Raw genomic sequence first — 13481 nt, forward strand, 5'->3', positions numbered from 1 at the left:
CAAGAATGAGAGGGTTTTTTTTCTATATCAAAAGTGTATGCGTGAGAGCTCTCTTGGAGTGTTAGAAGCTTTTTTTTCATCTCCACATGGCTCCTGATGGCTGCCCATAGTAGATATTTAGTGAGTGGCTATTGGGCGGCATTTAGGTATGAGGTGAAATGGAGGTGGCATGGGGGGTGGGTAGGGAGTATGAGGGGTGAGAGCTATAGGGCCTAATAGCCTTTTATAAAACAGGGTTGAAGTCTCATAGAACCGAAGCTGGCCTTCTAACCAGCCTGCCTTTGCTCTCACCCACCTCCATGATCACCTCTGAACTGCTTCCGAAGGCAGCAGGCCAGATTCAATCATGCCCCCGTCCACCTGGAGTGAACATTGTGCATGTGGGGGGTTATTTCCATAAAGCTGGGTCTGCCAAGTCAGGTGATTTCCTCACTCGAGCTTCCTGGCTCCTTAAATATCGAGTCTGATCTGTACAAATAATACCGTATTAATGAAAATAGCAATGTTTGGTTATACTTTTAGCAAATGTCTACATGCAAATATTTATAGTCCTTTCATGATATGACATTTATATATATGTGTATATATATATATATATATATATATATATATATGTAATGTTGATTGCAAGCTGGCTTTTAATGTTAAACCCTATTAGCTCCACACGCCACCACCCTGAAACACCCATGCCCCACTCGCCACCAGCAACACATTGAAAATATTGGTGCATTGTCAAAATTTATTTGAACAAATTAATTTAGGACCAGCCTTCATTACCTACACTTTTTTTAACAGAATAAAAATCTTTTTAGAATTTCTTACAGTTTTTCTAAACTTTCAAAATTGTAAATATCACACTGAAGACATACCTCAGACAAAGTAAATTATATACAGAAGTACAAAAAATTTATAATACAAAGGTTTGTTCTAGAATGGATACAGAGGTTAAAAAAGCAGTGTAAGCTCACAGACTATGTCATAATAAAGGTGGGGAAGCTGTTAAGATGGATTATTACCTGTGACTATAAATGTAGAACAAGTTCACCTCAACCCCAAAATGTTCACAGATCATTGAACAGAAAAAAACTAATATTATTATGCATTAACCCCAGTTCAACTTATTGCCTTGTCTAAAAGATTCCCTTTCAAATAATGAATGTTTGAAAGCTCCTCTATGACCCACTGCACAAAGTTTATTGCTGTTGATTCTGCTAACTACTTATAATTGCGTTACTTTCCTCTATGTTGCCCAGAACAGTGCAAGGCTGAACAGCTAATGACCCTACATTACCAAATGATATATTTTGCAGTATTACTTTTAATGCTATGCTTTCCGTTGCTTCTTTTATTTATGATTTTATAGTTAAAATAGTTAACGGTAATTTTGTTAAACTTAATAAACTTCATAAAGTTTAACTTTACCTGCATACCCTCTATTGAATATGTGACAGATTTTGACCCTTAATAAAACTAAAGTTTAGTTGCTGTGATAACTTTAAATAATCACCTTCATAACCACAGCAACATATATTTAAATAATTGTAATGCATGATATCAGCACAAAGAAATGTGACAATAAGAATGCCAATATTAATATTATTTACAGATATTCCCTGAACCACGATTGCCACAAACCTTCACTACACTTTTTACAGTATTATGAACAAAACTCATACATTTTGTCATATTGTTGCCCTACATCCTTTCTTGAAACTTTGTCTAATATTGCACTTAAATACTGAGCAATCTGATGCAGTGAAGAAAGGGACATCATTCCGGACATTTGGTGCACATCCTTTTTTGTTGGATTCTGTTGCCTGGTAAACATGAATAGACAAAACACCTGCACAGAATGTTTTCTAATTGTCCTCAACACACTATCACTCCACATCCAGGATTTTGAACATGGAAAAGTCGCTCACTTATATCCATTCACTGTGACCTCATTGATTAAGTGCAACAACTCACGAAAACTAGGGCGCCCATCTGGTTTCTGAAAAATGGTAAAAAAAAATTAGAGTGATTATCCGCGCAGGAACTGTCCATGAGTATACTGTGTCCCCAATCTTATCTCAAATCTCTGAGACTATGACAATATTCAGAGAAGGCTGAATAGCTTCCTGCCACTCTGCAAAGGGCACCTATGGATAGTCTATACACTATCTGAACAATCAAGAGAGCCAATGTGCTGGCAAAACAGATAAGTAGGAAAGTGACGGATCATTTAAACTCGGGGGCAGGGAACATAAAAGAAACCAGAAGGGCAAGTAGAAAGGTAGAAATGGATCTGATTAACGTACAAAAGAAGAAACGGCATGAGCTGAGCAAAATTTCCAGTGTATCCAGGAATGTCTCAAAAACTGTCCTTCATGTTATAGGGGTTGTCTTGTGAAGAAAAGTTGAGCAGTTTGGGCCTAAACTCATTGGAGTTTAGAAGAATGAGAGGTGATCTCATTGAAAGATAAGATTCTGAGGGGCTTGATAGGATAGATGCTGAGAGGGTGTTTCCTCGCATGGGGAAATCTAGAACTAAGGTGCACGATTTAAAAATAAGGGGTTGCCCAGTTAAATGGAGATGGAGGAGTTTGTTCTCTCAGAGGGTTGTTCATCTTTGGAATTCTCTTTGATTGAGAGCAATGGAGGCTGGGTAATTGAATATTTTCAAGGCTGAGTTAGACAGATTTTTTGATCTGGGTTAAGGGTTATGGTGGCCTGGGAGGAAAGTGGTGTTTAGGCCACAGTCAGATTGGCCACAATCTAATTGAAAGGTGGAGTAGGCCTGATGGGCCAAATGGCCTATTCCTAGCTCCTATTTCTTTTGACCTTATGACACAAGTCTAAAACACACCTGTCCACCTGAAGTGCAATTTCATGGCAGACCTAAGAGGACTGAGATCCCAGTGGATCTGGGTTGCATCCCAAAATGTAGGCCTACTCTTGCACAATAGAATTAATCTGTGGACCCATCCAATACCACCCCCCGCCTACCCCACCCACTGTCTCAGCTGGCTGGAATTTCATACTTTAATGTATAATTCAGGTATGGGTGATAACTAGGATTAGGGCACACTATATACTCTATAAATGATCTCAACAACTAAGATGGCCTTTGAATTATATGTGACAATGGAATTTCCCTTAAAGGTTCTTTACAATGTTTCAAACTTAATTTTAATGTTACTGTAAAGCAGTATCAGTTTAAAATGTCAATGTCAGCTCTCTTCTAACTTTAAAATAGCACTGGGGAAAATGCATGTACATAATTCCTTTGTGCTTGTATAGAGAACAACATGGTGGTCGGTAATGGAGTTTGAGGCTGCCAACAACTAATTGTTTCACTGCTCAACCTATTAAAATATTCCAGCTTCATCACATTCAGTTAAAAAGAAAGGTTTTCATTCACATAGCGCCTTTCACGATCTCAGGTTGTCTTTTACGAGCAATGAAGTACTTTTGAACTATAGTCACTGTTATAAAGTAGGAAACGCACAGCCAATTTGCACATACCAAGCTCCCACAAAGAACTAGGTGATAATGATCAGATAATCTGTTTTTAGGTTTTGGATAAGGGATAAATATTGGATCAGGACAAATACTGCCATGGTTCTTTTATATCTTTTTGTATCCTGTGATTCAATACCCCATCCCAACCTGTAGGGACAAGGTCATTTTCGTGGCTAGGGGTGGGAAACCTGTAATGGTGCTTCGTTGGTGACCCCTTCAATCCACTAGTGGGAATTTCAAAGTAGCACTAGGCCATTAGCCAAGAAGAAACCTTGGAAAGTCTTTGCATTGTAATTTTCAGTGGAAGAAGCTGCTTGTTTAAATCTCAAACAATGCTTGGCAGTTAACTGTCAATCACCAACACTGGTGTATTTTCCATGGCAATGCCACTTGCCAACCATTCTCTTCACGTACAGTACCCTCTTCATATACAGAACTTGAGTATGTTTTCTCCCCTTATATTGGTATTTTTGTGATGTGTCCTGATGAGTGCAACATTAAAAGCTTAGACATGCCTCTGTACTACCAAACGACTAGGAAGCAGGTTAATGATCCACTGATGCCCCTTTAAAGAGGCACTTTTATTAAGCTAGAATCCAGATGAAACCTGATTGTTTTTCAAATCCCAGTCCCCTCGTGAAATCTTCTCTTTGATCCTACCCAAACCTAGGAATTCCAGAGCCATAATTTAATTATTTGCTACATTAAATTTACAAATAGACATGGAGGGACAATAATGACCTGAATGGAGTCAATATCATAGAATCATAGGGCAGAATTTTCTCTTCGGCATGCAGTGGCGGGCCTTGCACGCCAATGTGTAAAATGACGCGTGGTGACATTGGGTGTGCGTCCTGACGTCACCACGCACCATTCAGATCTTCTGTTCATCAGGCACGCACCAGAGTCGGCTATGCGACCGCCAAACTGTCAAAGGCCTGTTAAGGCCATTAATAAATCAGTTGAACTAATTATCAATGCTGCCCGTCCAACCTTAAGGTTGGCAGGCAGGCGAAGAGCCCAAGTGGACTTTGCATTTTTCATGAAGCCTCATCCATGGGCAGGATGAGGTTTCATGAAGGTTTTATTTAATCAATAAATATTTTTTACACCTTTAATGAACATGTCCCAGCTCATGTGAAACTGTCACATGAGGGGTCATGTCTAAATAATTTCAATCTATCGTTTTTTTAAACTTTCAATTTGAACTTAATCTCCCTGAGGCAGCTCCGTGCCTCAGGGAGATTTCTGTGCTCTTTTGCGCGCATGTGCAAAAGAGCGCAGGCCCCGACTCTCCATCCTCCCCCCACCCACACAGGTAGCACTAAGCACTACCATGTGCACGCCACGCTGTGTGGGCATTAATTGGCCCACCCACATAAAATGGCAGCACATAGCCTACCACGGGCAGTGATCGGCTCCACGCTCGCCCTCACCTACTCCCAACTGATGCGCCCGACAGGCAGTAGATTCTGTCCATAGTATCAAAGAATGGTTACAGCACAGAATGAGGCCATTCAGCCCACTGTTCCAGTGCCAGTTCTCTGCAAGAGCAATCAGCTAATCCCAAACACCTGTCTTTTTCCCGTTGCCCCTCAACTTTTTTTCTTTACAGATGCTTACCCAATTCCCTTTTGAAAGTCCTGACCGTATCCAACTTCTCCACACCCTCAGGCAGAGCATTCCAGCTCCTAAACACTTGCTGCATAAAGAAGTTTTTCTCCATTTCAGTGCTGGTTCTTTTGCCAATTACTTTAAATCAGTGTCTCCTGATTTCTGACCCTTCCACCAATGGGAACAGTGGGAACAGTTTCCTTCTATCAAGTCTGCTTAGACCCCCACCACTGCCTCACCCTATCCACATGATATTGAACACTTCTATCAAATCATCTCTCAACCTTCTCGGCTCTGAGGAGAATAACCCCAGCTTCTCCAATCTAACCACGTAACTGAAGTCCCACAACCCAGGAACCATTCTCATGAATCTTTTCTGCATTCTCTCTAAAACCTTCACTGTCTTCCTAAAGTGTGGCCTAGAATTGGACACAAGACTCCAGGTGAAGCCGAATTAATGTTGCATAAAGGCTCATCATAACTGCCTTGCTCTCGTACTCTATGCCTCATTTTACAACACTCAGGATTTGGTTGGCCTTTATAACCACTTTCTCAACCGGCCCTGCCACCTTCAATGATTTATGCACAATGACCCCCAGCTCGCTCTGTTCCTGGATCCTATTTAGAATCATATCCTTTATTTTGCATTGTCTTTCCTCATTCTTCCTACCAAAATGTACCACTTCACACTTTTCTGCATTCAATTTCATCTGTCATTTGTCACCCCATTCCACCAGCCTGTCGGTGTTCTCTTGAAGACTATCACTATCTTCCTTATAGTTAAAAATACTTCCAAGTTTTGTGTCATCTGAAAATTTTGAAATTTGCTCTGCACATGCATGTCTAGGTCAATAATAAATATCAATAAAAGCAATGGTCCTAGTACTGCCCCCAGGAAACTGCACTTTATACCGTCCTCCAGTCCAAAAAAACAACCATTCACGACTTCTATCTGTTTTCTGTCACTAAACCAACTTCATATCCATGCTGCCATTGCCCCTTTTTTACCATGGGCTTCAACTTTTCTGGCAAGTCTATTATGTGGCACTTAATCAAATTCCTTTTGCAAGTCCCTATAGAGCACATTAATTGCATTTCCCCCATCAACCACCTCCATTGTCTCATCAAAAAACTCAAACAAGTTGGTTAAATAAGATGTGCCTTTAACAAATTCATGCTAGCTTTCCCTAATTAATCCACACTTGGCCAAGTGAGTTAGTTTTGTCCTGGATTATTGTCTCTAAAAGCTTTCCCACCACCAAGGTTAAACCGACTGGATGATAGTTGCTGAGTTTATCCTTACACCCTTTTTTTGAACAAGTATGTACATTTGCAGTTCTCCAGTCCTCTGGCACTAACCTTGTATCTGAAGAGGATTGGAAGATTATTGTCAGTACTACAGCAGCTCAAGAAGGCAGCCCACCACCACCTTCTCAAGAGCAACTAGGGATGGGCAATAAATGCTGGCCAAGCCAGCAAAGCCCACTTCCTGTGAATGAAAAAAAAACTTCTGCAATTTCCACCCTAGTTTCCATCAGCATCCTTGGATACAACCTATCTGGATCTTGTGACTTATTAACTTTAAGCATAGTTAACCTTTCCAAAAACCTCCTCTTTATTAATCTTTAGCCCACGCAGTACTTCAACTACCTCTGCTCTCACTATGACTTTGGTAGCAACTTCTTCCTTGGTAAAGACAGAATACAAAATTTCAGCCATGACTTCTGCCTCGATGCATAGATCCCCTCTTTCTGTCCCTAATTGGCCCACCCCTCCATTCACTAACTTTTAAACTAACCTAAACCTATGATCACCGTTTCCTAAGAGTTCCTGATTGACACTTGATCCACTTGACCCATATCATTCCCTACAACCAGAGCCCGCAATGCTTCCTTCCTCATTGGGCTAGAAACATAATCATGAAAATTCTCCTGAACCTACTCTAGAAACTCTTGCTCCTCTCTGCCCTTTACACTATTACTATCCCAGTCTATATTAGGATACTTAAAGTCCACCAAATACTATTATATAGTTTTTACACCTTTATCATTTCCCTCAGACTTGCTCCTCTGTATCTTTCCTACTAATTGATGACTTGTAGATTACACCCAATAGTTTAATAGTATCTCTTGTTTCTTAACTCTAACCAAATAGATTCAGTCCTTGACCCCTCCAGGGCACCCTCTATCTCCACACTGTAATATTCTCCTTAATCATTACAGTCACCACTCCTCCTTTCTTTCCATCCCTATCTTCCCTGAACAGCTAGCATCCAGAAATATTTAGTGCCCAGCCCTGTTCCTTATTGCCGCAACATCATATTCTCACGTGGCTATCTGCACCTGTAGTTCAGCAACCTTATTTATCATGCTTCTTGCATTTACATACGCACACAGTGACCCTAATTTACACCTTCCTTCTTAGTCAGACCTTACCTACTACCTATTTCTTACACTGGTGCTATCTGCTTCTCCGAATCCTTTGTAACCTTGTTTATCTTTCCTCATGCCACATCCTGGTCCTCATTCCCCTGCCAAGTTGGTTCAAACACTCCCCAATAGCAATAGCAAACTGCCCTGTGAGGACAATGTTGCCGGCTCTGTTCAGGTGCAACCCATCTGCACTGTAGATGGTCCCAATGTCCCAGCAATTTTAAGTCCTCCCTCCTGCATCTTCTCCCCAGCCACACATTCATCTGCTCTATCTGTCTATTTTTATAGGTTAAGTTTTATTTATGTTCCTGGGAGTAATCTGGAGATTATTACCTTTGAGATCATGCTTGTAAGTAGTCAAATCTGTCTGCAGGATCTCACCCCTTTTTCTACCTCTGAATGACTACTGGTTGTTCACCTCCTCCCTCCTGCATCTGCCCAGTGACATGCTGAACTCTGGTACCAGGGAGACAACATACCATCCTGGAAGCATATCTGCAGCCACAAAAATGCCTATCCATTCCCCTTACTATTGAATCCTTTATCACTATTGCTTTTCCAATCTGCTTTCTGCCTCCACCACTCCCCTATACAGTTGAGTCACCCATGGTGTTGTGGATTTGGCCCTAGTTGCACTCCCCAGATAAACCATCGCTCCCATCAGTATTTAGAACTGAATACTGGTTGGAGAGCAAGATACACTCACGGGACTTCTGCAATATCTGCCTGGTCCTTCTTGACTGCCTGGTGATTATACATTCCCTCTCTGCTTGTGTTCCCTTAAGCTGCCTTGTGACCATATCCAAAAACCTATTAGCCATAGAGCTCACAGCCTCACAAAGTGACACCATGTTGTAACAAGGTGAAAATAGTATGTATAAATAACTGCAGTTGCAACTAACCTCATGCCAGCAGCTGTACATGATTTGATACACCGTGGGTGAAGCAAGTGACGGTCGGTAGAGCCGTTCTCCTCGAGATATCTCATCGACAACCTCAGCATTTGATTTGTTCTCAAAGGGCATTCTACCCTCAGTAAAAACTTCCCACATCAAAACACCTGAAAGAAAAAATAAATTTAAACATGGATCAGTAGGGATTTAAGCAAAAAAACTATTTTAATTCATCCCAATAGAATTAAAGTAGGAGAATGGGATGGGTGAAAATTCATCTGCACTTGATGCTTTGCAGGCAGTGCGCACAGTAACTGGGAGGGTTAAAGCTGCCCAAAATTAGATCTCCTGAAGAAGGTTTTCCTGACATCAGTCCTAAATCCTTGATCACAGTGAAATTGCCTTATCTTAACCTGAAGCAATGTCTGAGTTTCATCACTTTTCTATGTCATTTAGTTTCTTTTTATTTGTTCTTTGGATGTCAGCGCTGCTGGCTGGGTCAGCATTTATTCCCCATCCCTAGTTGCCTTTGAGAGGGTGGTGGTGAGCTGCCTTCTTGAACAACTGCAGTCCATGTTCTGTAGGTACACCCACAGTGCAGTTAGGAAAGGAGTTCCAGGATTTTGACCCAGCAACAGTGAGGAACAACAATATATTTCCAAGTCAGGATGGTGAGTGATTTGGAGGGGAACTTCCAGGTGTTGGTGTTCCCATGTGTCTGCTGCCCTTGTCCTTCTAATGGTAATGGTCATGAGTTTGGAAAATCCACAAACAGAACTGCCCCGGTAGACCGATCGTCTCAGCTTGCTCCTGCCCCACAGAACTCATTTCTCATTATCTTGACTCCCTCCTCTCTCCCCTAGTCCAGTCCCTTCCCACCTACATCCGTGATTCCTCTGACACCTTACGTCACATCAACAATTTCCAGTTCCCTGGCCCCTACCGCTTCCTCTTCACCATGGACGTCCAATCCCTCTACACCTCCATCCCCCACCAGGATGGTCTGAGGGCCCTTAGCTTCTTCCTCGAACAGAGGCCCGAACAATCCCCATCCACCACTACTCTCCTCCGTCTGGCTGAACTTGTTCTCACGCTGAACAATTTCTCCTTCAACTCCTCTCACTTCCTCCAAATAAAAGGTGTGGCTATGGGTACCCGCATGGGCCCCAGCTATGCCTGTCTCTTTATGGGGTATGTGGAACATTCCTTGTTCCAGTCCTACTCCGGCCCCCTTCCACAACTCTTTCTCCGGTACATCGATGATTACTTCGGTGCCGCTTCATGCTCTCGTCAGGACTTGGAAAAATGTATTAACTTTGCTTCCAATCTCCACCCCTCCATCATTTTCACGTGGTCCATCTCTGACACTTCCCTTCCCTTCCTTGACCTCTCTGTCTCAATCTCTGGTGATAGACTGTCCACCAATATCCATTACAAACCCACCGACTCCCACAGCTATCTCGACTACAGCTCCCCACACCCCGCTTCCTGTAAGGACTCCATCCCATTCTCTCAGTTCCTTCGCCTCCGTCGCATCTGTTCCGATGATGCTACATTCAAAAACAGTTCCTCTGACATGTCCTCCTTCTTCCTTAACCGAGGTTTTCCACCCACGGTCGTTGACAGGGCCCTCAACCGTGTCCGGCCCATCTCCCGCGCATCCGCCCTCACGCCTTCTCCTCCCTCCCAGAAACATGATAGGGTCTCCCTTGTCCTCACTTATCACCCCACCAGCCTCCGCATTCAAAGGATCATCCTCCGCCATTTCCGCCAACTCCAGCATGATGCCACCACCAAACACATCTTCCCTTCACCCCCCTTATCGGCATTCCGTAGGGATCGCTCCCTCCGGGACACCCTGGTCCACTCCTCCATCACCCCCTACTCCTCAACCCCCTCCTATGGCACAACCCCATGCCCACGCAAAAGATGCAACACCTGCCCCTTCACTTCCTCTCTCCTCACCGTCCAAGGACCCAAACACTCCTTTCAAGTGAAGCAGCATTTCACTTGCATTTCCCCCAACTTAGTCTACTGCATTCGTTGCTCCCAATGTGGTCTCCTCTACATTGGAGAGACCAAACGTAAACTGGGCGACCGCTTTGCAGAACACCTGCGGTCTGTCCGCAAGAATGACCCAAACCTCCCTGTCGCTTGCCATTTTAACACTCCACCCTGCTCTCTTGCCCACATGTCTGTCCTTGGCTTGCTGCATTGTTCCAGTGAAGCCCAACGCAAACTGGAGGAACAACACCTCATCTTCCGACTAGGGACTTTACAGCCTTCCGGACTGAATATTGAATTCAACAACTTTAGGTTGTGAGCTCCCTCTCCCATCCCCCTTCCCCACCCCCTTTCTGTTTCCCCCTTCCTTTTTTTTTCCAATAAATTTTAAAGATTTTCCTTTTCCCACCTATTTCCATGATAAAAAAATCCCCACTAGAGCTATACCTTGAGTGCCCTACCATCCATTCTTAATTAGCACATTCGTTTAGATAATAACACCAACTTTAACTTTAACACCTATGTGTTCTATTGTACTATTGTCGTTGACATCTTTTGATGATCTGCTTCTATCACTGCTTGTTTGTCCCTACAACCACACCCCCCCCTCCACCTCTCTGTCTCTCTATCTCTCCGCCCCCCAAACACACACCTTAAACCAGCTTATATTTCAGCTCTTTCCTGGACTCGAACTCAAGTTCTGTCGAAGGGTCATGAGGACTCGAAACGTCAACTCTTTTCTCCGCCGATGCTGCCAGACCTGCTGAGTTTTTCCAGGTAATTCTGTTTTTGTTTTATGAGTTTGGAAGGTGCTGTCTAAGCAGCCTTGGTGAATTCCTGCAGTGCATCTTGTAGATGGTGCACACTGCTGCTATTGTGCGTCAGTGGTGGAGGGAGTGAATGCTTGTGGATGGGGTGCCAATCAAGCGGGCTGCTTTGTCCTGGATGTTGTCAAGCTTCTTGAGTGTTATGGGAGCTGCACTCATCCAGGCAAGTAGGGAGTATTCCATCACACTCCTGACTTGTGCCTTGTAGATTGTAGACAGGCTTTGGGGAGTCAGGAGGTGAGTTACCTGTCACAGGGTTCCTAGTCTCTGACCCACTCTTGTAGCCACAGTATTCATATGGCTAGTCCAGTTCAGTTTCTGGTCAATAGTAACCCCCAGGATGTTAATAGTGGGGGATTCAGTGATGGTAATGCCATTGAACGTCAAGGGGCGATGGTTAGTTTCTCTCTTGTTGGAGATGGTCATTGCCTGGCACTTGTGTGGTATGAATGTTACTTGTCAGTTGTAAGCCCAAGTCTGGATATTGTCCAGGTCTTGCTGCATTTGGACATGGACTGCTTCAGTATCTGAGGAGGCGCGAATGGTGCTGAACATTGTGCAAGCATCAGCCAACACCTCCACTTCTGATGTTATATTGAATGGAAGGTCACTGATGAAGATAGTTGGGCCTGGACACTACCCTGAGGAACTCCTGCAGTGATGTTCTAGGACTGAGGTGAATGGCCTCTAACAACCTGAACCATCTTCCTTGGTGCTTGGCATGACTCCAAGCTGTGGAGTTTTTCCCCAATTCCCATCAACTTCAGTTTTGTAAGTGCTCCTTGGTGCCACACTCAATCAAATGTTGTCTTGATCTCAGGCAGTCACTTTCACCCCACCACTGGAATTCAGCTCTTTTGTCTATGTTTGGACCAAGGTTGCCATGAGGACTGGAACTGTGTGACTTCGGCAGAACCAAAATTGAACATCGATGAGCAGGCTATTGCTGATTAAGTGTCACAATAGCACTGTCTTGAACACATTCCATCACTTTGCTGATAATTGAGAGTAGACTAAAGAGGCACTAATTAGCCTACGGATTTGTCCTGCTGTTTGTGGACAATTTTCCACATTATCAGGTAGATTCCAGTGTTGTAGCTGGACTGGAACAGGTTGGCTACAGTAATACAGGTGGAATATTGCCAGAGCCCATTGCCTTTGCTCTATCACATGTGGGGTGAATCGAACTGCCTAAAGGTTGGCATCTATGATGGCGCAGACATTAAGAGAAGACTGAGATAGATCATCCATGCGACATTACTGCCTGAAGATGGATGCAAATGCTTCAGCCTTGTCTTTTGCACTGTTGCCCTGGCCTCCCCTATTATTGAGATGGGGATGTGTTTGGATATGTTTGCTTAGCTGCTTAATTGTCCACCACCATTCACAACTGGATGCGGCAGGACAGCGGAACTCTGATCTGATCCATTGGTTGTGGCATTGATTAACTTGGTCTATAGCATGCTGCTTGCACTGTCCTGCATGCATGTAGTCTTTCATTGTAGCTTCATCAGGTTGGCACCTCATTTTTAACAATGCTTGGCACTGCCCTGGCATGATGTCCTGCACTCCTCATTCAACCAAAGTTGATCCCTGGCTTGATGGCAATGGTAGAATGAGGGATATACCAGGCCATGAGGTTACAGATAGTAGTTGAATGCAATTCTGCTGCTGTTGATGGCCCACAGCACCTCATAGATGCCCAGTTTTAAGCTACTGGATCAGTTCTGAATCTATATGAGTCTATCCCATTTAGCCTGGTGGACATGCCACACAACACAACTTTAATATAATCCAGAATATAACATCCAAAAAGGATTGTCTTCTTTTGAGATTAAAGAAATCCAATTTCTCCTTCCAATCTAACCTCGTAGCTTGGGTCCTATAACACGAGACAAGAAATGATATAAAAGCAAAACATCGTGGATTCTGGATATCTGAACTAAAGACAGAAAATGTTGGAAACACTCAGAGGTCAATCAAAATCAGCGGAGCGAGAAATAGAGTTAATGATTTTCTTTCTCTTGAGATGCTGCCTGCCTTGTTGAGTGTTTCCAGCATTTTGTTTTTATTTTATTGTGAATATGTGTAAGTTGTTAGTGTGGTAGAGACCAATCCTATGCCCCATTTGAATTATCTCCAAGGTTTAAATGTTTCTCTTGTCTTGATGATCAAGATAAAGGCTAAACTGAGAGTTATACAGCTTT

At 43.2% G+C, this 13481-nt stretch overlaps 1 protein-coding gene across 1 annotated transcript in view; it reads right to left on the reverse strand.

Annotated features, from left to right (window-relative positions):
• Window positions 1–727: 727 nt before the first annotated feature.
• txk (TXK tyrosine kinase) overlaps window positions 728–13481 on the reverse strand; it is a 72603-nt gene continuing 59849 nt past the window's right edge. The window contains exons 14-15 of the mRNA XM_041191733.1: window positions 8453–8610; window positions 728–1993 (exon numbers count right to left, since the gene is read on the reverse strand). Of these exons, the coding sequence (XP_041047667.1) occupies window positions 1919–1993; window positions 8453–8610 (233 nt within the window). The 3' untranslated portion in view covers window positions 728–1918. The remainder of the gene's footprint in view (window positions 1994–8452; window positions 8611–13481) is intronic.

Source organism: Carcharodon carcharias, chromosome 1, assembly GCF_017639515.1.
Source record: "Carcharodon carcharias isolate sCarCar2 chromosome 1, sCarCar2.pri, whole genome shotgun sequence".
Lineage (NCBI taxonomy): Eukaryota > Metazoa > Chordata > Chondrichthyes > Lamniformes > Lamnidae > Carcharodon > Carcharodon carcharias.